General features: G+C 37.9%; 1 protein-coding gene across 1 annotated transcript in view; it reads left to right on the top strand.

Annotated features, from left to right (window-relative positions):
* The window catches only part of LOC131370316 (thyrotropin-releasing hormone-degrading ectoenzyme-like), a 154780-nt gene that overhangs the window by 46140 nt on the left and 81191 nt on the right, over positions 1–27449 (top strand). The window contains exon 5 of the mRNA XM_058417577.1: positions 18274–18428. Coding sequence (XP_058273560.1) covers positions 18274–18428 — 155 coding nt within the window. The remainder of the gene's footprint in view (positions 1–18273; positions 18429–27449) is intronic.

Below are 27449 nucleotides of genomic sequence, written 5' to 3'. Positions count from 1 at the left end.
GAAATGTCCTGGAGTTTGCTATAAAACATGTTGAAACAAACATCATGAAGATCAGTGCGCTACTAAAAACAAGTGAAAGTTCTTGAAAGGATTGATCAGTGTTTGGTTGTAAGAATCTGGCTTTTGGTCGATGGCCTCCTTTAGACTCCTAAAGTCATGCTTATGCCATATTCATATTACTAATGTATTAAATAATCCATCACAGGATGTTCATAGTTTGGGCTATTTTTCATAACCGAACATTGATTGATTCTTGTAAGAACTTTGCCCTAGTCTTATATTGATGTCTCCCTGGTCTTCATGATGTTGAAGAATATGCAGCTGTGTTTAATATCTGCAAATCCATCTAAATCTTGAGGGCTACAGCAACATCCTGAGATTAAATCTGTTATAGGTCAATATAAACTCTTCCAGCAACCTTGCATCATATTTTAATGCAAGATAATCTTTGCAAGTAAACCCTGAGATGAAATAAAATTCCTACTGTATAACGAGACAAAAAAAAAATGTCTTACTGTTCCTCTGGTTTTAACAAGGACACTGCCTCAGGTAGGTCATTTCCTCAGCTTACCCTCTTTTGATCAGAATGAAGCCTTTGGTAAGATCTCTCCTTTTTTCCTCAAGAAATTGACACAGGACTCTGCAGGATTCACAGAATTCTGACTAAATTTTTTGTCACATTCATTTCTGATTAAGAAGTATAAATGTATGCTAATGTTCATTTCTTTCTTCCTTCTCACACTTAGTCCCCCTTTCTTTCACATTTATTGGTTACATCTCAAATCAGACATTATTACATTTTTGCTCCTAATTTGTTTAACATTTAAACATCACTGGTATCTGATCGTCTTGCCCTTTCTGCTACATAGAAGAAAGAGGCAAAAAGGTCCAGTGTTCCACATTAGGGCTTTTCACACTGGGCTTAACTCCGGTGTTATCATCATTAGAATCTGTGATTTTAACCCTGGTAGAGAAACATTTCACACTTGTAATTTAGAAGCAGGGTTAGCATGGCTTTCTTTCTAGGGTTATGAAAGCCTGCTCTACTTTTGCAGTGTTAAGGCTGCATTGTGATGTCATGTACATGTACAGTATGAAACAATGTGGGGTTTGAGTGTTACACCTTAGCAATAGACACCTAATCAGAAACCAAAAAAGTTTGTTTCTTTCATTTTCTTTTCTTTTTCTTTTGCGCATCAGGAGGCTTTAAACAGCCAAGGAGGATTTACATGGTGACTTTTTCCTCACTGATGTGAAAGCATGAGAGAAGCCAACATTTTAATAAATCAAAGTTTATCCAATCAAAGTTATTGATGGTGTAAATATGTAAATAAGAAGGTTAAGACAGAGTGTAGGAATGTATGGTGTGAAACGTTTGATTATTTATAGCCAGAATTCATATTTAACCTCGGGTAAAGTATGAGCAGTGTGAAACGTGAAACAAGATAACCCAGGATTCTGTTTACCCAGAGATCACAATCCCCCAGGGGAAGTGTTTCAAGTATGAAAAGCCCTAATGTGTTCTAGCACACATGACTTAAACTCATTACTCAGTTTCAAGTATTAAAAATAGGACTCACATGTTCTCCTGCGCTCAGTCCCGTGTTCACACAGCAGTTAAAACTAGCAGACACAACACTGCAAGTGTATGATAATGCTTTTTATTTTATTTTCGCACACACAGTATAGCAGCAGTATAGATGATTTATTTAGATGATGATGTATTCCGAGTTTAAGAGGATCACAGTTGGACGGCTGGAAGATTAAGTCTGTGTTGTGCTTTTATTCTGAAAAGATTCCATACAAATATGGTTATGTTGTTCGACATGCTGCCAGAGTCTGATGCGTTTGTCTTATTCTATACACTGCTGCAGGAATATTTATGTCACAGTTTTGTGTGTAAGAATTAAACTGCATTAAGACGTGTATAGTGGACCCATGATGGAAAGTGGCTGGAACTGTTCTCAAGATGATTTGATCTCAAGATGTGGCTGTGGTTCTGAAGATGTGGATAAATGAGTGGTTATTGTATGCAGCTGCATATTTATCATCATCATCTGCTCCTTCATCACTTTCTGTCTATGCATTGTCACAGGATTCCTCCATCTGTGACATTCTCACTCACACGCAGAGACACTATGTCTGTCTCTCAGAATCTCTGATGCTTTCACTTGCCTATTCATCTTCCCTTGCTTCGCTCCCTCCTTCTCCTCTCCCTCCCTGCCTCCCTTCCTCCATGTCTCTCTCTCTCTCTCTCTCTCTCTCTCTCTCTTTCTCACACACACACACACACACACCACCACCAAGGTGCATTCTTTTCTTTTTACTTTTTACTTTTTTTTCCCTCTCACTCATTTTTCTCTCTTTGAACCTATTTTTGTACTCACTAGCTTTTTCTCTCTTATTCCCCGCCATTTTTTTTCCTACACATCACTTCTCTCTTTTTTCCATGTTGTTTGTATATCTTTTATAGTAACGATGTGCCTTTTGAGAATATCATACATCAGAACACCCTAGCACAGACTCAGGTTGTATTCAGCTCTTTATGGGGATCATATTCTGTCCACCAGCAATGCAGAGCATCTTAGGAATATCCCAAAACATTGTAAGCAGTCCCAAAGTGAAAGCTGGCTATCCCACCTACACAGACTTCTACACATACATTGTACATTTGACCACATTTCTAAGTCCGTCCATCCGTCCGTCCTTCCGTCCTTCTTTCTTTCTTTCTACTCATTTTACCTTTGCCTTGGGATTCATAAAAGTCTGGAATATATAAATCTCCCCAATTGACTGACATCACGATTCACCGAACACATTTTACAAATAAACACATCTTCTTGTTAACACACTTACACACTTTTCTTTTACATTATTGTCAGTTATCTACAGAGATATTGCCATGATGAGGAGATCATCAGTGTTATTCACTTCACCTGTCAGTGGTCATTATGATATGCCGGATCGGTGTATAGATAGATAGATAGATAGATAGATAGATAGATAGATAGATAGATAGATAGATAGATAGATAGATAGATAGATAGATAGATAGATAGATAGATAGATAGATAGATAGATAGACAGATTTTGTGGCTCAGGCACACAGGCCACATCATTTTTTTTATTGGGATTGACAAGTACCAAAGATTGACAAGACCACACCTGCTTTATTAGAACTGACCTTTTGTGCTAGCAAAAAACAACACGAGTCATTTTGCTTCACTTGGCACTAACCTTTTAGACCACCCAAAAAAAATAAGCTCTCAAGTCAATTTAGCACATTCCTGTGCTTATGAGAACAATCAATCCCCTGAGAGATATAGCAATACATGTGCGCATGTGTGTGTGGGTGCACTTGTGCCATCTCAACAGCGATAACCAATTCCTGTCTCTGTGCTCTCCAGAGGCCGGGAATACAGAGACTGAGATCGGCTTTTGTCTCATCCTGACTCATATCAGTGGAACTTATTACCTCCACTTGTCTGTCTCTCTGTCTCAGATCATGTTATTTGTGTTGTGTGTGTGTTTATACTAATGCATATGCTCTGAGTGGAGCTGAGTAGCCTCATTATCAAAGCGTTGAGAGCTTTTGAGCTCATGATTATGTATTATCAGGATTATATTCAGTCACACAGTTCAATATTATGTCTCTCTCTCTCTCTCTCTCTCTCTGTCTCTCCACTCTCTCTCTTGCTCTTCATGTCTCTCTCGTTGTCTGTCATTCTTGTTCTTGTCTTTCCATCTGTTTGTGTTATGAGAACCATCTGGGATAAAGAAGCTTTAGCTTGTGTTAGCTTGTGTAGTGACTAGTATCAAAGATTATAACCCAAAATTTAATGGTGTACAAATTGATAATGGATAGAGCAGTTATAAATCTCACAATCAGCAAAAAAAAAAAAAAGAAAGGTTCACATTTTTAATAGGAATGCTTAAGCAAGCTGCCTTGTTAGTGAGGAGGATAATGAGAAAGGCCAAGAAAAATCACAGTTTCAGGCTTGTACAATGTAGTTGATTCTTGTGGGTGTCACGTTTCAAAATTGAATAATCAGATGCCACCTACACAACAACAAACTATTTGGCTAATTAGATGAAAGAAGCCTTTCATAAGAGCAACTCACACAATGCAGCATTCAGTGCCAAGCATCCTTTAACCTATGATTTCAATCATCTGTTATGAACAGTCTAAATAGTTTTAACTTTTTTGGCTGTACATATCACCAGTAAACACAGGAAGGAAAAGCCTACATACCCACCGGAAAATATTATTGTGCATTATGTCTGGTTTGGGGATATTTCAAGGCTAGAACCTGACCTCCTTTTATCACTTCACTTTACTAATGTGGAAATTTAACAGCAATTACCCTCATAAGGATTGATGTGGAAAATTCACGGACATGAGGGCTCGAGTATAATTCCTCAGAATGGACCCATGTTTAAACAGAAGCTAGGACAAACACACTGACACACGTCACTCAACACCGTAGTGGAGCGAAGTAATCAAGAAAGAAAGTCTAAATCTAATGAGTAAAAATAGGACAGATATCTAGAAATGAGAGCATTAGTGATATGGAGCATTAGTGATGAAACTAATGCTGGTTGGTTCAGTCAGTATGCACTGTACTAGCAGACAGGTATAAGCCGGCAGTAAACCAGGGAGTTTGAGATGTGTATGTGTGAATCCGAGTGAAATACTGTTTTATGCTTGCAGGTTTGAATGACACAAAACCTAATTATTATTGTTAAAGAAATGCTAATGATGTCCTGGGATTTAAGGGCATCTATTTAAAAAATGACATAATGACTAATAAATAAATAAATAAATAAATAAATAAATAAATAAACAAACAAACAAACAAACTAATGCGTATCAAATGTACCACTGTCAACCTTTTTCAGCACCTCACACAAAACACAGCACTGATACTCAGGATGCACAAACAGAACTGATTTACTCAGCAGATGTTGCTGGATGTGATATTGTTCATATTAAAGAAAATCCTACCACCCTAGCTGTGGCAGTGTGTATCCTCATGTATACTAAACAAGTTCCTGGTGTGTGTGTGTGTGTGATACTCTGCCCATTGAGGATGGCTTCGCTCATTCTCTCATTTACAATGCAGTCAGAATTCTCATCCATATTTAAGCAGCGTAATGAAACTTTTAGCTCAATGACTCAATGGTAAGTGTTTTATTTTCTTACTTTTCTTTCTCCACTTTGCATCACTTGGTTGGTGCTCCCTTGTTCCGTTCCTAAATTTGTGCTTCTTTCTTTTTGCTTTCCTTTCCTCAATTCAGTTTCCTAGTGCAATTAATTTAATTAATGCCTGAGGAGAGCACAAGTTATTTCCTTCACATATGATTGACAAGCGGCTACTTTTCTCAAACCTGAAGTCTTGTAATGTTTGTGTACCAAAAACATTTGCCTTAAGCTCGGGTTTGTACATATAACTGACTAATTTGGCATTACACTCTTGATGTACATATATAGAACACGGTGCATTAGGGTGTGGAAGATTAGTCGGTAAGGAAGGTAGAATTTTAGAAAAGCTCCAGGCTCACGTTTATTCAGTCCACAGTCAACAAAACAGAACAACTTGACAGCAAACGGGTCCGTCATGGACTCATGGCTTTCCTTTTCTACTCTGTGAAGTTTACTTACTCCTCCAGCTATATCATTCTCTCTCTTTCTCTCTCTCTCTCTCTCCCTCTCTCGTTAAGGGAGTCACTGAAAGAACAACCTCTCTTTCCACAGCTGACACTCAACTCTGTAAAGCAGCTGCTGAAGCTATATAACTTAACAGATTAAAGAAATCTAAATGGATACACTCTTATTTTCATTAAAATCATTAATGAAACAATCCATCCCTCCCTCCCTCCCTTCCTTCCTTCCTCGCTTGCTCTCTCTCTCTCACACACACATACACTATTTACATCTCTCTCTCCTCTCTTTGTTTTTGGAGAATGTCTTATACTCTATTTAAAATGTGTGAAATGCGTAAGAATATTTCATTACTCACAGAGAGGATAATCTAGGTGCTAAGTCCTGTAATTCACAGGGAAAAGCTCTGCCTATGGTTATATACCACAATAACCATTAGTGCACTAGTCTGTATCCTGTATGTGTGCCAGAATGGTCTGACAATAAATAATTTGGAGATTTAGACAAATCAGAGTGTTTTTTCCCCCTGTATTAGAAGAAGGTATTATTGATTTATTTTTTTATATATAAAATACTTTTACGGACGGCACAGTGGGTAATGTTGCCTCTATCAAGCCGTTCACACATATCGCAAGAATTTAGCAAGCGGCATGCCATGTGGATTAGAGCCATGTAAAAGCAATTATGGGTGGATTATACAGTATTATAATATAAAGCCCTCATGTGCTGCTTCAAATGTATATTCTACTTTCAGTTCTCAGTAATTGAAGTGAAACTGAAAGGTCAGCCTGAATCCTTTGTAGGGAGTCGTTTGTTTCCCACAGAGCGCTAATTGAATGAACACCTGGCTGCTGGCAGGCTATAGTCCATTGAGAGAGAGAGAGAGAGAGAGAGAGAGAGAGAGATTCTCGTATGGGTCTGCGTTTATAGCTAAACTGTTTTACAGTGGCATTTATGCTATTTTTTGGTGTTGAAGTACCACTTTGTGTCACATGAATATGCGAACACACACACACACATACACAAATACACAAACTGTAGCCGTTTCACATCAGTTTAAATGCAACCAAGTAATCTGTTTGGAATCAGACTGATAGCTTCATCAGGTTCATCCTTTATTTAAACACCTAAACTGATCAAGTGAGATTGATCCAAATTGTGGTGACTGAAGGGGCTGGTGTAGATCTGGAATAATCCGGTAAACAGGGGAAAAATAGTCATGCCTGGCCAGAAGTTATATTAGGTGTATATGCAATTGATGTGTAAACAAATATTTGAATTGGATTTCAATGTTTAGAGTAAATATAAACAGTACTTTTGGAATCTACATTAGATCTAATGAATAGATGGAAATAGTCCTAATGAGACATATCCTGCTCTATCCACTCAGAATGAAAGTACACTTCTTTATCCTGCCTGCTGTTCTGGATGAATGAGTGATAAACACAATAAACCCACATACAAACTGGGTGGTTTTTTTTAAAATGTATTGTACTTGTACTTGTTAGCATATCTAACAAATTTGTTCATAAAATGGAAATTCCGGTAAAATTCCTTGATTTAAGGTTTTAGAAAGATAAAACATTTGCTATTATGGTAACACCGGTCTGAGTGCTTGAAACAGTGAACACAGAATAACTTATATGCTAATGTGAATGCTTAATTAGTCAAGGCAAAACATTTTCTCCAAAGCGACAGCAAGGTGGTCAGTCACACTTCCCCACCTACAATTTTCAGGTCAAGCAGGGGATCTGTCACCAAAAGTAAGTCACTGTATATGTAGAAAAAAGGTGTCAGGTCAGAATATTCAGTAGTTTGGAATACCAGAACACTATCATCTTCCTGGTGGTGGCAGCATTCCAGATACGCCCTATTGAATTCATTTAGAGCAATAAAAATTTTATTCAGACAGGCTGACTAGGTGAGTTTAAAGTTTATTACTGTTTAATACATTTTACTTTCTCATTAAAGCGGTCTGAGGTTCGATTGTTAATGTTGTTAATATTTGGCACTACAAATTATCAGAAGCAGTGGAGATTGTCAAGTGTAGATTTTATTGAAGCAGTGTAACACAAACAACCAAGTAAACCATAAAGTAAAAACAGGGGGAATACGAGCAAGGCTCTTGATGTGACATGATGGGGCTGATGGATAACGCAGTTCAGTGTTGATTCCGGCATAACCACGACATGTATATAAAATTAAATTATAATAAATGTTTATTTTTGTGATTGGATTTCAGATTAGATTTGTATTGACTTTGCTCTTGCTGTTAGTTATATATCATGTTATAAATAAACCATGTATGTATTAGTTTTAGCGAACAGTATGCTACTTGATCAATTTATGATGTAAACATATTTTTCCATGATCCTAAAGATATTTTTATACATGATACTATGTAATTCATATCATCTTGTTATTGCTGGTTCCGGTTTTATGAATGACTCTCTTAGGATTTATTCTTATCAGTTTGTTAACACAATTGTTTCTGTAGTTCAGGTGTGTAGTTCAATTAAAAGCATATAATGTTTACTCAAGCGAATAACTTCTATAGATTTCACTATAGATTACATTATTTTTGCACGCCACTGCTTTTCCAAAGCAGTTAAATCACCTTCAATATGCAGAATTATATCGTATTTTCACCCATGTAAAATTAATCAAGTCATTTTCATTGTCATTGTTTGGAAATAATATTGATTAGCTCATTATAATGGCATCTGACACAGGGTGGATATATTAGATAGCAAGTGACCATAGTACAAAGATGGTGTGATGGAAGTAGGAAAAATGGACAAGTGTAAGGATGTGAGAGAATCTGACAAGGGCCAATTGTGATGTCTAGATGTCTGGGTCAGAGCATCTTCAAAAAAAAGCAGGTCTTGCGTAGTTTTTCCAGTATACAGTGGTTAGTACCTGCCGAAAATGACCCAAGGAAGGACAGCCATTGAACCAGTAACAGGGTCATGAGCACTCAAGGCTCACTCATGTGTGAACGGAGTGAAGACGAGTCTGTCTGTATCAGTCCCATAGAAGAGTTGCTGTAATACAACTGATGCTGACTAAGATAAAAAAAGGTGTCAGAAGACACAGTGCATTAAAGCAGGATAATGCTCCCTGCCACACTGCAAAAAAGTATTTAGGAATGGCTTGATAAACATGACAAAGAGTTCAAAGAAGAATTGGCTTCCAAATTTCCCAGATCTCAATCCATCTGTGGGTTGTGCTGGACAAACAAGTTTGATCCCTGGAGGCTCCAGCTTACTTGCAGGACTTAAAGGATCTGCTGCTAACATATTGGTGTTAGATACCACAGCACACCTTCAGAGGGCTTGTGGAGTCCATGCCTTGACAGGTCAGGGCTGTTTCAGAGACACAAGGGGAACCTACAGAATATCAGACAGGTTATCTTATGGCTGATTGGTATATTATTAACCATTCTTGGATTTTAGTTTTTTAGCTTTAAATCTATAGTCAAGTGAAGCTGTCCATTGAATAATGAAAAGACACTTCGGTATAAGCTGTCTTCAGTAAGTGTGATCTGGACAGCAATGTTTTACTCTACTTTCAGCCATTATCAGCAGCATTGAAGACGACACAGCTACACAGTGACATGATGATTTGAAGACCTCTCAAAGGGCCTGAATATAACCAACTGTGAATCATTGAAACTTTAATGCACATGACTGACATCTCAGATTTATACATATTGGTGTCAGTCAGAGTTGCTTGGAGCTGCATTAGTGCTCACTAGACAAATCGATACGTGTTAACCCCACTAGTATAGCTTGTATTATTAATAATTCATATTGTTTAGTTATATTTGATTATTTGTTTTCATTTCACAATTTCTTTTTGTTTATTTATGGGTGTAGCTAGCTAGCTTTCACTCCCTATTTCAGTGATATTTAGCTGGCTAGTTCGGCAGACACTACTAATGTTATTGATCTGATTTTGGAAAAGCTTTATTATGGTCTAATTTATGGGGCAAAGACTGGGAATTGAACAGGTGGTCATACCACCATATTCAACAGATAATCCAAAAGACACACAGATATATGCCTTAATAACAGGCACCCGTGCCTTTCTTATTTTAAAAAACATGCCATGTGAAACAGCTACATTAAATTGTCCTTAAAGTGAGTAACAGTTTGAACAAGTGTTCCAGTGGAGATGAACTGGTGAGATGCTGGTTCGGGGAGCATTCCCACTTTTCCACTTCTGTAAGGATCCACCGTGAGCCTAAACTGGATAAAGTGATTCCTAGAGTTAAGTGAATAATGTATGGACAATCGATATAAAACATTAATTATATCTCATGTACAATTAATATTCTGTATGATTATAGTAAAAAAATAAAAAGAGAGCTAAAACTGCACAAGAATGCCAATACTGTCTCAACATGTAGTGCTTATTCTCCATCTTCCCTGAATTTCTGTCTCTGTCAATTTTCCTTTCACAGAGAAAGGACAGCATAAATTGATGAGCGAGATGAGCCAAGGAGTGTAAGGTGACCTTAGCCTACATGATGTCTAGTGCTATATAGTATATCTTATGGTCATCTTTTATGACAAATTGGATTTGATGTGAGCGTGGATCACTGCTCACTTTTATGTACTCCATTTGTTTAGAGCTCTCAAAGAGCTCCCACCTAGACATAAGCTGTGATAAATGGATGATTGAAAAGAGAATGATGGAGCGGAAGAGAGATAGATGATTAGAGAGGCCGAAGAGATAAGAAGAGAAGATAGAGGGAAAGAGAGAGAGAGAGAGAGAGAGAGAGAGTAGGGGGGTGATGGAGCAGGTTTAAGCTTAGTGCACACTACAATTTTTACCCTGATTTCCTACAGTCACTACTCACTGCATTCCTGCAGTGACCGCTCATGTAGTGTGCATTGTTCAGCAATGCGATTTTCTCTGTCTGCGAGCAATCCCAGAGGCTCTGATATTTTCAAGCATTTTTTTTCATGGAGTGTGAACCCCTAGTTGCAGCGAAGAAGTACAGTATTGAGGAAAAAGCCGATGAGAGTCTGAGAGGAAGTCAAATACAATGATATACAATCTTTATCATCCCTCTCTCTGTTTAGCAGGACGAGGCCAAAATGTAAGCACAGTAATATTGCTTCTATAAGAAGTTATTGTGTTGGCGTGTCAAGAGAACATCTTTCCTCGCAGCACAAGGTGTAAAAATAGTTACATTTCTTTTCACTATATGCCGCCTGCGACTCCCCAACCAATATTCCCACCACATTTTGTTTTCTCTTGTTTTGATACAAAATAGTGAAAGTCACCCTGTAGACAACCATCGCATTTCATTTTTGTGAAAAGCAGAATCTGAGAGATAAGGCAGTCTCTTCAGATGAAAGGTTGTAAGAAACTAAAGCTGTGTAGTCTGAAAGGGTCAGCAATTTTGAGATGTCCTGTATTTTGCACTCAGCTTTAAACAAAAAAAAAAGTGGGAGATATTGATTAAGCAGTAGATTAAATAGAAATAGAGTAAATAACACAGTTTGTTGTATTGTTTAGAATTATTTTTTTATCTGGAGCAGAGTGTTATATAAAAATAAGTCAGACTACAACAATAATAGGCACAATCTTATGGCCTAATCTTATCAGTAGAAGGAGTAAGAGCAGGAGAAAACTGAGTACTCAAAAGCGCTGGTTAACGGCAGGGAGAGAATTTCACTCATCTCTTATGATAATAGCAGCGCGAACTCTCCCGGCATTGGAATTTGGGCTGACAGACTCTTGTCTGTAGTTTCATTCTAGAGGGAAGCAGTTATTCACCTGATATAGTCTACAGATCACCCAGCCCTCATTAAACAGCTCTTCAAGCTGCTGGATGGCAGACATCTGGGCTCTCGTTTATCAAAGTGTGCATAAAACAAGTACTAAAATTGTGTGAAGGAGCCGACCATATGAGGAAGAAAATTGTTATTTATCACACGTGACCATCAGTGGCCATTGATGAATCCTACACATTCTTAATTGATGTGCTCTTATGGTGCGTTCACATGTCAGAAAGAATTGAAAGAACGTATTTACGAGATGAAAGTCACCACAAAGTCATAATTACGAGTAGGGAAACTATGGATTTTCTTTGAGCTCAGAGTTTCCCGATGTGAAGGCGTGCCAGTCAGAAAACAGGGTGGAATTAACAGATACAACATCTGTAGCTAATGGTTAATTTGTTGAAATTGAACATTTAGTCGTTTTACAAATCCGATTTTAGTTATTTTCAGATATTATGGTTTGGTTTATACAGCAAGAAATACAAGTAAACTGGTTAACATTTAAGCACCAATCGGAGAGAAATGGTTTGATTACAGTATAATATGAAGCAATAATGTTTACCATGGCTTCCTAAATTGATTAAAAACCATTAAAAAGAAAGCAAAAAGCATTCTTTGTTCTAAATTTTCTAATAGCCGTGCTGTATTTTTTTGTAGTTAATTACAAGTACATCCCACTTGTGTTGACTAAAATGACTTGAACACACCTGACATCGTAATTATAACTTCCCAGCTTGTAATTCTGCACTTCTCAGGAGGACTTGCACAAAAACACTGCCATGCAAATTTGAAAAGAAATGTCTTTAGATAACCATATATGGTAAACAGTTTCCCTTAACATGTAGTATAAAAATAGATAGAATATAAAAATATATACTCACCTTCCACTTATACAACAAATGCACATGTAAATTCATCCAGTTATCTAATCAGCCAATCAGGCGGCCACAGCATAATGCAAACAAAAGCAGATTAATGTTCACATCAAACATCAGATTAAAAAAACTGCAAATCTTTGTGATGTTAAATGTGGCATGGGTGTTAGTACCAGGGTTTCACACATAACAGTCTCTAGAGTTTAAACACAATGGTGCAAAAAGCAGAGAGATGAGAAAGAGGAGAATGACTAGACTGGGCTGAGCAGACAGGAAGTCTATATTAACTCAAATAATCTTTACAATCAGAACTCTTTACAACCATGGTGATGAAAAAAGCATCACAGAACACATGAAACCTTGAGATGGATGAGCTACAACTGCAGAAGACGACATCAGGTGTCACTCCTGTCAGCCAAAATCAAGAATCTGAGGCTATCATGGGCACAGACTCACCCAAACTTGACCGTTTGGTCCATAAGACTGGAAAAAGACAATGAACAGGTGAACAAGACAACTGCAGTATCTGAAAGCCATAGTCACAGAGGTCATCATTAACTGAAGCACTTGACCTGTATCTGCATGCTTTTTTGCAATGTGCTCCTGCTAAAAGATTGGCTGATTATATTATGAGTTTTTGTTTGCATTCTATTCCCCAGTTACATTTAGAACCTCTGCGATTGCATGAACATGTTGCTGTCTTTTCTGCTGATGATTTTGAAAGTGTATTGTATTTCAGTGTCAGCAATATGAATAATGGTAAGATATGTCATCATTATTCAGCTGGTAGATGGTTGGGAAATGCCAGTACGGTCTCCGGTTTCTCTGTAAAATAGATCTAATCCCATAATCCCAATCAATCCTTAAATGTGCAGTTACTGTACATTTCATCTTTGTCTGCCTCTTGTAAGCACCAAAATCAGTAATTACTCTCTCGGTTATGCTGATATGATTGACAGTAAGTGATACAGACGCTCTGTGTAGTCATAGAAGATCTATTTTTATTTTGTACAGAAGGACAGGGACAGAAAATACACACACATCTTCACATAAAAAATGCATCAATAAATCCCATTCAGTGAGCAGAAACATGCATACACATGTTTCACGCACAAAACTATGCTTGTGAATAATTGAATAATAAATAAATGAAGCCTTTGGTCTGTTGTAAAGTTGTGGAACAATCAATCCATAGTCCAGTCATTCAACCTTGCATTAAAACACTTACCAAGCTCTTAATATGGGTCAAGTCAAAGGGTTCAGGCTGTTCAAGTTCAGCTCATTTATTCTCTTTTAATGCCAATGCAAGACCAGCTGTTTGTCCCAGGAGAGTCCAATGAATTTACTGTGCAAAAGCTGGTTTATATTCACCAATTCAGACAGGCAGCATCCTCTTCCGGTCACTCATTCATCTTCAGTAACAGCTTTATTCTGGTCAGAGTCATGGTAGATTAGGGAGTCAAATCCCAGAGACACTGTCCAGGAGGCAGGAACTGACCCAGGGTGAGAAACCAGTCCATCACAGGCTGCATTCATTTCTATTCCTTCATTATTTGGCTTTAATTCTAACACTACTGAAAGTGTCCTCTTCTCATCAGTTCTCATCCATCTTATGTATGTGTAGATAACAGCGGGTATAAATCAGCCTTAACACATTCAACAAGAGTAAAATTGAAAAGCAGAGATAAAATATGAAAAGTGAAATGGGTAGAGGTGAAAGGGAAAGAAAAAAGGAAGGTGAAAGGGGAGGTTAAGAAGTGATAGTGGGAGAGCAGTGAAAAATGACCAGCGAACAGTGAAAAATGGAAGGAAAGAGATATGATGGGTGGCGAGAAAAGGAGATTGAAATAGAACAATGAGAAAAGGAGAAAGGCAGTGAGAGAGAACATGACAGAGATGGACAGAGAAAAGCGGTAAAAGAGAGGAGGTTGTGCAGAGGAGATGAGAGTGGAATTGATGAATGCAGAGCAAAAAAAGTGAGAAACAGGTAAAGATTGTGAAAAGGTATAAAGAAGCAAGAATAAAAGAAATAAAAAGGGAAGGAAAGAAGGTGAAATGAGAGATGGAGTATGTGAGACAGATGGCGTGAAAGAGAAGGATGGCTTAAAACATCTGGGAATATCTGCTTTCAGTCTTTATAGTATGTGTTATACAGTAGCTCTTTTTCAGTACAGGGCTTTAGAGTGTGTTCGAGTAGTTAGTGTGTGCCTTTTAAAAGAAAGGTCAAAACAAAGAAAACCCCATTTGTGTCCCAAATTGGTGCTAATGTAGTAAATAAATCTCAGGATATTACAGATACTGACTCTGAGAGGGAAACCTCTAATTCCCCTAGTTATTTAGGATTTCACAAAATAAAACGGTTTTCCTAACTTTTTTTTACTGTAATTAAGGGGAAAGGAAATGTTAAGGTTGAAGATTATTTTCCTAATTGTTCCCGAGTTAGAGGGTTCAATTCCTGCCTCGGCCCTGTTTGTTTAGAGTTTGCATGTTCTTCCAGTGCTTCAGGGGTTTCCTCTGGGTACTCCAGGTTCCCTCCCTCAGTCCAAAGACATGCATGGTAGGATAATAATAAACCTCTAAATTGTCTGTAGTGTGTGATTGTGCACTGTGATAGATGGGTTGGCACTCTGTCCAGGGTGAACCCCAAGTCCCCAGGATAAACTCCAGGTTCCCTGTGTAGGATAAGCTGTGGATGAGTGGGTTTAATAGTTTCGTTTCTAGGAATGTGTTGTAAAGCCACAAGAGCTCCACTAATGAGGGTTCTGTACCACTAATAATGCTGCTCTTCAAAAACCTTTTTGCACCATGTTGTGAATATTAATAGGTGGTGTCAGATGGTTTCAGTCACCAGCTCAAGTCACAGCTACATAGAAAAAGGTCCATGCGAAGGTAGTGTCAATTGTGTGTTTGGAACGACTTTGAAAACCTGTCAACCAAAACTGACATTGGCAATTACACAACATGGCCAAAGGTTTGTGAACGCCTAACCCTCACACCCATGTGTTGTTCTTCCCTAAACTGTTGCCACAGAGTTAGAGGAAAACAATTATCTAAGATGTCTTTGTGTGAAGCAATACAATTTCCCTTCACTTTAACTATAAAGCACAAACATGTTCCAGAAAGCCACAAAGCCCCTGAGCTCCATGAAGACATGGTGTGTTAAGGTATTAAGGAGTGGAAGAACTGGAGTGTCCTGCACAGAGCCCTGACTCTGGCTCAACCCCACTCAATACCTTTGGGATGAACTGGAACACCAACTGAACCCCAGACCTCCTCACTCTTACAACATCAGTGTCTGATCTCACTAATGCTCTTGTAGCTGAATGATCACTAATCCCCATAGCCATGCTCCAACATCTAGTGAAAAGCCTTCCCAGAAGAGAGGAAGTAAAAATAGCAGCATCGGCATACTAAATCTTGAATGGCTTAGTAGATTTATTTGCACTGGCAGTATTTTATTATAGGAGCTATACAGATATCTTAGCTGGTATGTATAAAGCTTCTGAGAATTGTTCTTTAAAATATTCTTCGAAATCTACCTAAGACATAGAAATAATGACACTAAATTTCTTTGGGAAAGTTTTCCGAGCAGCTCTGAGCCAGCAGCTGCTCTTAACAGTTTGAGACTCCACTGTGTCTGTGTGTGTGTGTGTGTGTGTATGTGTGTGTGTGTGAGACTTTCGTTAAGTGGGTGCACGAACCTCTGTTTCTTACAGTTTTGGTAGTGTCAAGCAGGTGAGGTGTCAAGCTGCTGGGTTGATTAGCCATGGGGGAATCTGTTAACCCAGAAGAGAGAGGTAAACATAATTATGGAGGCTTTGTGATTTCAGACTCAAGGATGCACTGAGCCAATGCTGAGTAACTGTGTTTACTTTTAGAATTAAGTTATATGTTAACTATTCAAATTATGACCTAGCGGAATAATTATTCCCTGATCCAATGACAACATCTGTTTATATTACAGTTTAAATAATGAAAAATATTTCTTTAAATGGATTGTTTGTATTCTTATTATCCCTTTATCTAAACTGTAGTAAATATGTGGACTATGTGTAGACATGCATTTTAGTACTTTAAGCATCATAACAAGCCACTTACATAATATTTTTGTTAATATTAGGCTAAACACAACTGATGATTTTACCATTTTTTAGTGCATTCCTAGTGAGGCTGGCTTCCTCAGTGTCCTCACTTGAAATGTACAAACCCAGTACACTTATTTTTGATTTTGAGTAAGCTGGTGTCTGAGCACAGGATCAGATATGATATGATGCCCCTGGAGCATTGTGGCTCAAGGGCATTACAAAAAAAAGGTCCAAACGTGCTGGGGCTTGAACTCATGATGATCTGATCTGATTGGTTGTAAAATAAAATACTGTAAATATTCTCTTATTTGAGTGTGTTTTTTTCTGTTCGCTTGTATTTCAAGTTTATTTACTGCTTTGTTTGTTTGTTTTTATTGAGCTATCATTAAGAATTTATAGCTATTTTCAGGGTCGTTAACTCAGACTTGTGTAAGTTCTGAGCCACATTCCACCCTGTTAGACTTTTATGCGTCTCGACCCTTAGCCTGTTCATTCGACAACTCGAAGGATTTTTCTCTGGTTCTCAGCTGATGCCTGATTATCTTGACCCGTGCCTGCTTTACTGGTTTGGATTTTAGTTTTTGTATTGGTATTTCCTGCATATTGAGTCTGGTGTGTTGAAGGAGCTTTCACCTGTTCACATGGATCCAGCAGACATTTGATCAACAGTAATGTCTAAAGGCCAATGAATGGGATCTCATGTTCAACAGCTACATCACGTTTCCTCCACCTCCAAGAAGTTGACATGTGTCTGTCGATACTGTGCCTATCAAACTCCAGAAGCAGACGTGAGTCACAGATAGGAGTCAGTTAACCAGGACGTCAATGAGCTCATGCTTCATAGTGTCCTACATAAAAAGTGTAATGGACCCCCAGGCAAATGCAATGGTTTCTTAATGTAACGTTCTCCCCTATTAACTAGCTCTACCATACTCCACTACTGAGACTTTGAAAACATAACTCTTATCATAACACCACTCACTGGAAGAGTGCTCTATTGGGCCACAGCTCCTTGCAATTCCCAGGAGTCACAAGTCATTGCTAACATTTCAATTCTGAGCTCATCCTGTTTTATTAAGAGACAAAGAACAACAACTATTTTCTCTCAAACATATGAAACACTCAGCCACGGACTATCTCAGCTCTTAGCTTTCATCATTGACTGATCAGTGACTGATTTGCAAAACCATGTTGTTTAGTAAATTGCCCACTGCCATGGAAACAGCAGAGCAGGATTTAATTTACTCATGTATATTTACTCATGTAAATTTAATCTCATGTCTGGAGGACATTCTGCCTGCCTTCCACTGGCATCACCCCAGTCCAGTGTGTTTTGAGCTGTCTGTCAGTTTTAACCCTGTTCACGTCCTCGTTTGTAATATACAGTACATGCTCACAGTAGTTCATTCAGTAGTCTTGCCGGGTCTCTACCTGATGAGCCTTGTTCATTCCTGTTAACCTTGAATTTATCCAGACCCTTTGCCTGTTCATTTTGATGACACTTTGGTATATTTGCTTGATACATGATAGTGTTCTGAGCTTATAACACCTTCCTGCATATCGATTATAAAACTTCCCCTGGGTGCAATGTGTCTCATTTATCTCTTTTTTTTTTTTTCTCACACTCACAATGTCTAATTGAACCTCAGGGTCAAATGGAACATCCATACTTGTTTAACCTGTTTATAAAAATCTTGTTTTGGCTACATGGGTTAAATGATTTGCCCTTATTATTGTCTGGTTTAGAAGGACTAGTTTTCTGAAGTCTGAAGCCCGTTTTTTTTTTTTACATATTTCATATATAGCCTCTGGTTTTAACATTGTTTTTGTTGGTGTGTATGTGTGTTTGTGTGTAGATCTTCTTGCTGTGCCAAAACATCCATATGCGGCGATGGAGAACTGGGGTCTTAGTGTATTTGTTGAGCAGAAGATTTTACTGGATCCAGAAGTCTCATCGTTCTCCTACCAGATGGAGCTCACCATGGTGGTAGTGCATGAGATCTGCCACCAGGTACAACACACACACACACACACACACACAAATATATACTTGAAGTTCCAAAAAGTTTTAAAGTAGCACAATGCACACAGAGCTGACAAAAGTGAATTGATTAGCCATAATTTTTGTTGTGGTACATAACTATCCAGCAGCTTGATCAAGGCCTGGCATTCACGACATAAGGAAATAACACTTCACTGGCAAGCTAACAATGTTTTAAACATTTTCTTTAGACAGCCTGGTCATTTTGACTGCTCCTTTTTTGTTGCTGTTATATTGGCTCCTTATTCAACAGCAGTTCTGCAGGCAGACAACCAAATCAAAATACAAAGAAAATAATAAAAGAAATCCTATAAACTATATAAACTTGATTCTGGTCAAAACCTATTGTTTCATTATTTTTGCATCTACAGCTAAATCCGATTGTTTTTCCCCAGACTGCCCCACAAACAGGACTTTCAGTTCCTTCCGATGCTTTTCTCAGGTCCACCTTACAGATAGGAGTTACACTGATATTGTATGATATTCTGATAATTTCATTCCCACTCAGAATCATTACATTTTTTTTTTTGACTGACAGATTAACACCAATTTGTCAAAACACATTATGGGAACCTTTGTACAGTAGGTGGAAACACACAAGACATGTACTAGAAAGTGTATGGTAAAACTGGACAGGTCTAATCCTCAAACAGTTCTATGATCAGACCTTTGAGAGCCATTTTTTGTAAAATAGAGATGGATATCCAGCTGAAGAGAACTGCCAAAATACAGGTGGAAATTACAATGTTTTTCTGATGTGGATTTGTTTTTTGTTTGCTGTTTTTGCCACAGTGGTATGAATACCTTAAAAATCCTAATGATGCTGTGTGCTAGTACTGAAAAATAATACGCAAAAGGAGGCTATGTGTAAGCCATGCGAGTTATAGAAGTTATATATCTGTGTTTGTATGATCATCCAGGTTGATAATGCTGAGAGATCATTTAAAGTTAGAGCACGCTGTATCGTTTCATTTTGGTGTGTATCCATGCTTGAAGTACTGTAATAACCAATAAGAGGAGATACAGATCTATAAGGGTTGGTAGGACAGAATTTATCTTGACTATTATTCCTATAACATATGGAAACTCCTCTAAGCTAGCTTGGGTGTAGTAAGAAACTCTACTCAAATTCAATACTGTTCCATAAACAAGGGGAGCATCTCTGATTATGTTTCACTGAAACCAAAAACCTCCTTTTTAATATCTTCCTGTTTCTCTCCATTCCATAATCAACTATAAATCTAACATTAAATCTGTAGCTCTAACATTTTCTAAACAGTACACATTGCCATTCCTGCTACATCATAGAGGTGTCCACTAACATGGGAAGCCATAACTGTCTAAACAGGGAAAATTTACAGCTGTGCATGCAGGTTACCACGCACCCAATGATGGTCTGATTGCTGTGGGTTTTTTTATAGAACAGAGACTGGCTGAGAGAGAAAGGGATATAGAGAGATAGGGCTAGAAATGGATAGATAGATGGAGAGAGAGAGAGAGAGAGAGAGAGAGAGAGAGAGAGCAAGATAGATGGAAAGATGTTGACAGAATAAAACAAACACAAAATAAGCTCGCTCACACACACACACACATAGCAGAAGACTAAATTGGATATCTGGGGAATCTAAAACCAAGCATAGTCTCTATCTGAACACCATACAGGGTCTGTAGGGATTGTATGAATGAGGCTAAAGTTATTTATTTATTTGTTTATTTATTTATCCCCCTGTAAAAATTTATGTATATGCACTGTCTTATCAATTAACTGATTCAGTAATGTAATTGCACTAATAGCATCCAATTACAGTTTTTTTTTTTTCAATTGCTTACATGCATCAATCAATTCTGAAGCAACTTTTTCAAAATTCTTCATACAGTCTTATTTACCTGCATGAGTCTTCGGGAAATAGTTAATCTTATCTCCAAAACTTGCTCAAACCACCAAAACACATCATTCCTGGCTCAGAATAAGCTTATTCAACCAAAACACTGGCAACAATTCTCAATTCTCAATTTAGAAAGCATGCAGGTTCTCTTATAACACACTGACCTAAAAAAAAAAAAAAAAAACAGCAGCAAGCATTACTGAAATGAACTAAATTATATCTCCAGTAAATCAGTATTTTATTCTACAACCCCTGGCAAAAAGTTTGGAATCTCCCCTCTTGGAAGATGTTCATTCAATTGTTTAATTGTGTAGAAAAAAACCCAATCACAGACATGCCACAAAACTATTTTCATTTAACATTCCAACCTTCTGGCTTTATGAAACACTTAAAATAAAAAAGAAAGAAAATTGTAGTCAATTGCAACTGTTTTTACAGATCAACAGGAGGAAAGAAATATGGAATCACTCAATTCTGAGGAAAATTGTATGGAATCACCATGTACTTTGCAGTACCATTGCCAGCAAAGTACATGGTACCAGCAAATCACCACTGCATGCTTCTACTTAAATGCCTTACTTTCATGATATAATATCAATGTAGCGTGAACTTTTTACATTTTCCATAAATTTCACCCAAAAGCCAAATATCCTTAACTTTCTGTGAGTAGTGTATATTTCACCTCATTTGGTGCTCATTTGGTTCTGACACCAAACTGCACCACATTTGCCACCATTCTGTTTTGAAAGTGTTTTAACGATTTTGAAAGCAGTGTGCTAGTGTTGAAAAATTTGCTGCACAATATACAGTATAGTGTTTTGCAGGTGGTGGAGTAGGAATGAGAAAAGAGTGCAAGGATTTTGGATGATGTGTTCATTAAATGTATTTTGTGTAAAAGCTATGAAAATTTTACACATAGTTTGATTCATTTAGACTTCTATTTTACTGACTATGTGAAGATTTTTGACAATGATACTTAGCCTAAAAATGAAATACAGGAAATAACGACACTTTAGGTAAGTTAGTTAGTTAGTTTTTTGTTTGTTTGAGTTAGTTAGTTAGTTCTTTCGTTCCTTCCTTTAGCATCATTTCTTTAAAGAGTGCCCCTATAGACTACCATTCTCTAAAATAATTCTGTTTACAGTTTAATCAATTCTGGTGCATTATGTGTGTTTTCTGTAATAATGCAAATCAACCTACCAAAAATCCTGTACATTCCGAGGTTGAGTCTTTCTAATAATAGCAACAGCATTTGATGATGAATCATCTGAGGCACAGCCTGCTACAAAGCAGCCCACAGTTGAGGGTGACAGGCAGTCTGATTAGTCCAGCAAGGTTGAGATTACAGAGGAGGCTGTGCTCTCACTATGTAGTACTGATATAAGTGTTGGGAAGAGGATCGTTTCAGCAGTTAAATCCTTGAGGCTGAATCAAGAAGGAACAGGACAGGCAGTGCAGGTTTTACAGTGCTGAAAAGAAGATTAATTAAGTTTTCAAAGTACACTTTTGTACCCAATGGTACTGCACTAAAACACAAAAGTTAAATATGTGTAAGATATGTAGGATATTATATTTTGTTTATATTTTATGGAAGGTAATACTCTTTCAGAGGTTGACGATCTTTTGGAGGTAATAGACATGCTCTTGTCTAGTCTAGTATGTGTGGGAGACTATATACCTAAAAATATTCATCTTAATTTAATATCTAAGCACTTGGAAAAAATTACAATCAATTTTTATTACATCTGTAGCTATAAAAATAAAACCACACTACTGGTCCATTGTCCTCAAGAGGCACTTCTACTGTTACCTTAAACAGGCAACTCACCCAGTCAGTAGACATGCAGAACTTCTAATGTAATTGTTGAATTTAGAAGATGAAATTTATTGAAATTTTATTGAACGTAATCAAATTTACAGAAAATTAATATAAGGGGGCCAAGAACTTAGGTTGTGTAGCCACCATATTGTTATTCTTCCTTTTTAAGAGGGCCAAGCACTGTAGCTGGTTAGGTTCCCTATTGTTATACTCTTCTTCTTCTTGGCACAGTGATTGAAGAGGGTTTACAGAACATTTTGACCAAATTTGGGCCAAGTGTTGCTAACACTTTGGTGCCTGTGGTCAAATTTGTCCCTAATTAAGTACATTTTTGGTCATAACTTTTAAATCATGTGCACAAAATCTAAAGCTAGGCATCTTAACTTCAATACACTCTGTGACATCAGTTTTTTGCCTAATTAGATTTTCCGCCATCTTGGACTTTTTGAAACAGTGTCCATTAGTCAACAAATATGGCATGTTCACAGTAAGCCTCACAGAAGAATTTTGAATACTTTAAATGGTTTGCCCATATTGAGCCAACAAATCCGACAGCCATGTAGCTAAACAGAACATGAGGCTGTATCTCAGCAACAACCTTGCACATTGACACAAAACTTAGTAGACATGTTAAGGACCATGCCTTGAGGTTATGCAGGAAATTGCCTTCCAGCATCAACTAATAGTCAAAAGTTACAATAACATGCTAGAAAATGCTTACATGTAACTGCCATTATTGCTACTCCTCTTCCAAATGATGTCCAGTCTTTGCAAGATTTGGCTCACGTTCTCTGACCACATGTCTAAATGTCAGTGTAGCAAAGACAACCAGCACAGGCCACAGAAGTCTGTCCATTTCCTCATACAGTCAGAGAATTCCACCACTGTCCTTGGTCAGTGACAAACATCGTGAATGAAAAACAAAAAAACAAACATCGTGAATGAAACAACAAATCACTTGTGGATCAAGTTGACAGAGGTTATGGCTCTAATTTTCTGTGATTTTTTAGATAGCAAGTGTAGCATGTCATTATTATTATTATTATTATTATTATTATTATTATTATTATTATTATTATTAATGCATACAGTATTTCATTCTGTCCTTTTTAAAGGATTAAAGTATTAATAACTACAATGTCATGTAAGGTTTCTTTTTAATGAACCTATTTTTGCTTTTTGTCTTTTCTTTATCTCTTTTTGCCTTCTGAGTGAGATTTTTTTTCAAATGTACGTGGTAGGAATAAAAAGGGGCAGACACAATGGGAGGTGACTTTAACTGCACTTCACTGCACTGCACTAACTTTACATTATATCATTATTGGTAGAAAAAGCCTCATATACAGTCTACTAGCATGGTCCTCATCAATCTTAAAGACTTTGATTTATTAGATGAAGTAGGAGCAGTATCGTAAATAGAGCAGTATTCATAAATCGAGTCTACAATTACATCATGCAAGATTAGATGGTTTTAAGTGCTACTATGGGTCTTCAAGTTTTTTTTTCTGGTTGTAGTACACTTTCTATTGATTTTAATATTAGACAACACTGCAAAATATTCAACACTATTGGCACTTTTACTACTGTAAAGCCCCTGCAGGATAAATCATTTTCTGAGAAATTATGTTAGATTGCTCTTGGGAAATACAGACAGAGAAAAAATAATGATTTTGGAAAATTTGACTTAAGGTGGGAGGTTTTTGGAAAAATGAACTAATTTGGGAGGAAATTAACAAAATGATGTAACTAAAGAACAACAATTTGTACAGATATTACACTCCCTTATATGATGTTGCATGCATGTAGTCGTGTTATTTATATTAAGCAGTTCCACTACTAGGACATGGAATTATAAGTTTTGACTTTCACTAGTTAGACCAGGACATTTAAATTGTTAAAGGGATTTAAATTGTTTAAAGTGACATTTAAATTGCTAAAGTTAATCTGTCCCAATTTCCTTGACATCCCATTTTTCACAAAGTTACACTTTTCAAACCTATACGAAAAATAGCAGCTAATCTCCAGGTGACTGCTGAATAAGACCGTAAATTTACAAAACAGCTACTCTCCCAGGACTATTACACAAGAATGCAGTGTCAGATGAGTTGGACAGCAGCATAGGGATTGAGAAACTCTCAGAGTTTCCCATATGTCAGGCACCGGAAATAGTTTGAATACCTCACTACAAAACACTTCTGAGGCTTACTAGACAAAGACGTTTATGATGTACTTTAGGAATGCTTGCAAAGGGACTCATTCCTAATGAGATGTCAGCGGGATATACTTTCACTTCTTCCAAAAACAAGGAGCTTTGGGGTTATTGAAAAATTGGTGGCTTGTGCCTCAGAGTCTGGAATTGTCTAAAATAGCACAATAATGTTTAGACGAGAACTATGAAGTACTCAGTCCTACTCAACAACAAAGCATATTGTGCATTGAGTTTTGCAATAAGGGACAACGTTACATATGTAATTGCATAAGAGAATTTTTTAATTTGGGTATTTTCTGAATTTTTTTTTTTTTTTTGCTATAGCACACACACTATATTTCCAAAAGTTTTGAGACATCTACTTTTACATGCACATGGATGTAATTATGGAGTTGGCCCACCTTTTGCAACTATAACAGCTTTAGATCTTCTGGGAATGCTTTCCACAAGGTTTAGGAGTGTGTTTATGGGAATTTTTGACCATTCCTCTAGAAGCGCATTTGTGAGGTCAGGCACTGATGCTGGATGAGAAGGCCTGGCTCACAGTCTCCGCTCTAATTCATCTCAAAGGTGTTCTATTGGGTTGAGGTCAGGACTCAGCCAGTCAAACTCACTCATCCATGTCTTTATGGCTTTATGCACTGGTGCACATGTTGGAAAAGGAAGGGGTCATCCCCAAACTGAAATTGTCCAAAATGTTTTGGTATGCTGAAGCATTAAAAGTTCCTTTCACTGGAACAAACGGGCCAAGCCCAACCCCTGAAAAACAACACCTGAATTCAATGATTTTAAAACCTTTGGCAATATAGTGTATATATACACTATATACATACATACTTGATTGTTCTAAAGGTTTTCTAAAGAGACTTTTATTGCTTTTGCATTTGTCAGTGTTGCTGTTATAACAGCCTTGTTATTAAAGTCTCTGTTGTGTAAGCTGAGTCAAACTGTACTGTATAGTTTTTATTTTCCAAGATATGCAGATCATGCCGCTATTTATATTACAACCCTTATTTTTTTATTATGAGTGTATTAAGAGCCTTGAGTTAAAACCTCACAAAAAATTTATGTCTTGGGCCAGTGGAACAGGGTAAGTAAATAAGTATGTTTAATTTATAAAGCTCATTTTAAAGCATAGTGCTGTGCATGCAAGTATAACATAAACAATAAAATACATACGAAACAGCCACAATAGACACAGACAAATGGTTTAAAGAGTGAAGCAGGAGAAACAGACCTGAGCACAGCGACTGCAAAAGCACAGTTAGCTTTGAGTTTCATCAGGGACCATAGAATGGCCAAATAAGACAAATCTGGGCACATTAGAAACCTGAGGTTAGAACAGGGACTGAGCAGGTCAGTAATGAATAGCTGCAAGTGCTTGAAGGATTTGCTTATAAGGTCCTATAGCTTGGATAGGATTTAAACGAGCTGAGTACTACACCATAAAGCCCACTGTGCGCTTGAGGTGCTCATGAGGATCTTGCAAGAGATTGTCTAAGCAGCACTGGGGTCTAGTAGGATTAGTTTCCAGAATCAACAGTAAAATAACAGATCCTTTGTTAACTTTAACAGCACACATTCTGTACTGTGATTCATTTCTTGGTAGTTTTCAAGAAAAAATAGTCTGAAAAAAATCTCATTACTTTGGAAATAGTGTTCTTTCTGTTTTCTTCAGAAATGGCTGCACTGTGCACCATCTGCATGTTTGAAACATGTAGGAACAATGCCAGAGATAAAGCATCCATTTATTAATTTCTTTTAAGAGATGTGATGGAATAGCATCACAAGTATTAACAAGTAACAGTAGTTCCCTTTCGAGGGAACTCGACACTGCGTCATTACTGACGCTATGGGAACACTTTGTTGAGGAAGTGTGTCTGAAGCTCTGTGTGCACACACGCCAATTCATTGGCTCGGATAGGACACGTGACAGAGAAATATGTGCCAGCATGTCCATATAAGGGCATCTAAGTCACATCCACTTAGCTTTTTTTGTCTTCAGGAAGCACTCCGCTGTATGTGTGTCGATTATCTGTCTGCAAGTATGGCGTTTAAGAATTTAAGGTGAGGTGCGTGCATCCGTGTCCACGTTTTATTACGGAGGATGACACACACACACTCTTTGCATGGTTTGTTTGGGTGAGGAGCATGCCCAGTCAGCTCTCAAGTGATCCGGCTGCATTGCCGGAGATTCCCTCCTCGTAAACTCCCATTGTCGGCCTGCACTTTTACAAAGTGCATGGATGCTACCCTGGCACCGCTGCATCTCCAGGGCATCCGTGACACCTTAATTTCCATACTTCATTTCCTGTACAACTGGCTTTTCCTGGCCCAGTCGTAGGCCATGGCAGCCAGTCATCGGGATGCTGTGCTTGCCTATATGAGGCTCTAGGCCTCAGGCTGAACCCAGATAAGTGTGTACTTTCTCCATCTCAGGGAACCACCTTCTTGGGGGTCATTTTGGATTCCAACGCGGTGCAGGCATGTCTATCTCCTGCTCAGGTGGCTTCCATACTGTTAGCACTGGATGCTATTCGGCTAGCGCACTTTTACAAAGTGCATAGATGCTTCCCTGGCGCTGCTGCGTATCTAGGGCATCCGTGCACTGAATTTCCTGTACGACTGGCTCGTCCTGGCCCATTCGTAGGCCATGGCAGCTGGTCATCGTGATGCTGTGCTTGCCTACTGTATATGAGGCTCTAGGCCTCAGGTCGAACCCAGAGAAGTGTGTACTTGTGGGGCCATGAGAGAGCATTAGCGGACCAGACATACAGCGGAGTGCTTCCTGAAGACAAAAGGCAAGCTGAATGGATGTGATGTAGATGCCCTTATATGGACATGCTGTCGCGTATTCCTCCGTTATGTGTCCTATCCAAGCCAACGAATAGGCATGTGTGCACATAGCTTCAGACACACTTCCTCGACAAAGTTTTCCCATAGCGTCAGTCAAGACGCAGTGTCTCGTTCCCTTCTCAGGGAACCGGGTTACATACATAACCTGTTGTAGTTTGCTTTGTGTGTTACTTAAAGTAAAACAAACTGCTGAAAACCCTCATAGAGTTTAGATGAAACTC

The sequence above is a fragment of the Hemibagrus wyckioides genome, linkage group LG19 (assembly GCF_019097595.1).
Source record: "Hemibagrus wyckioides isolate EC202008001 linkage group LG19, SWU_Hwy_1.0, whole genome shotgun sequence".
Taxonomy (NCBI): Eukaryota; Metazoa; Chordata; class Actinopteri; order Siluriformes; family Bagridae; genus Hemibagrus; species Hemibagrus wyckioides.
The sequence above is the reverse complement of the archived record's forward strand: the minus strand, read 5'-3'. Positions and strand labels throughout refer to the sequence as shown.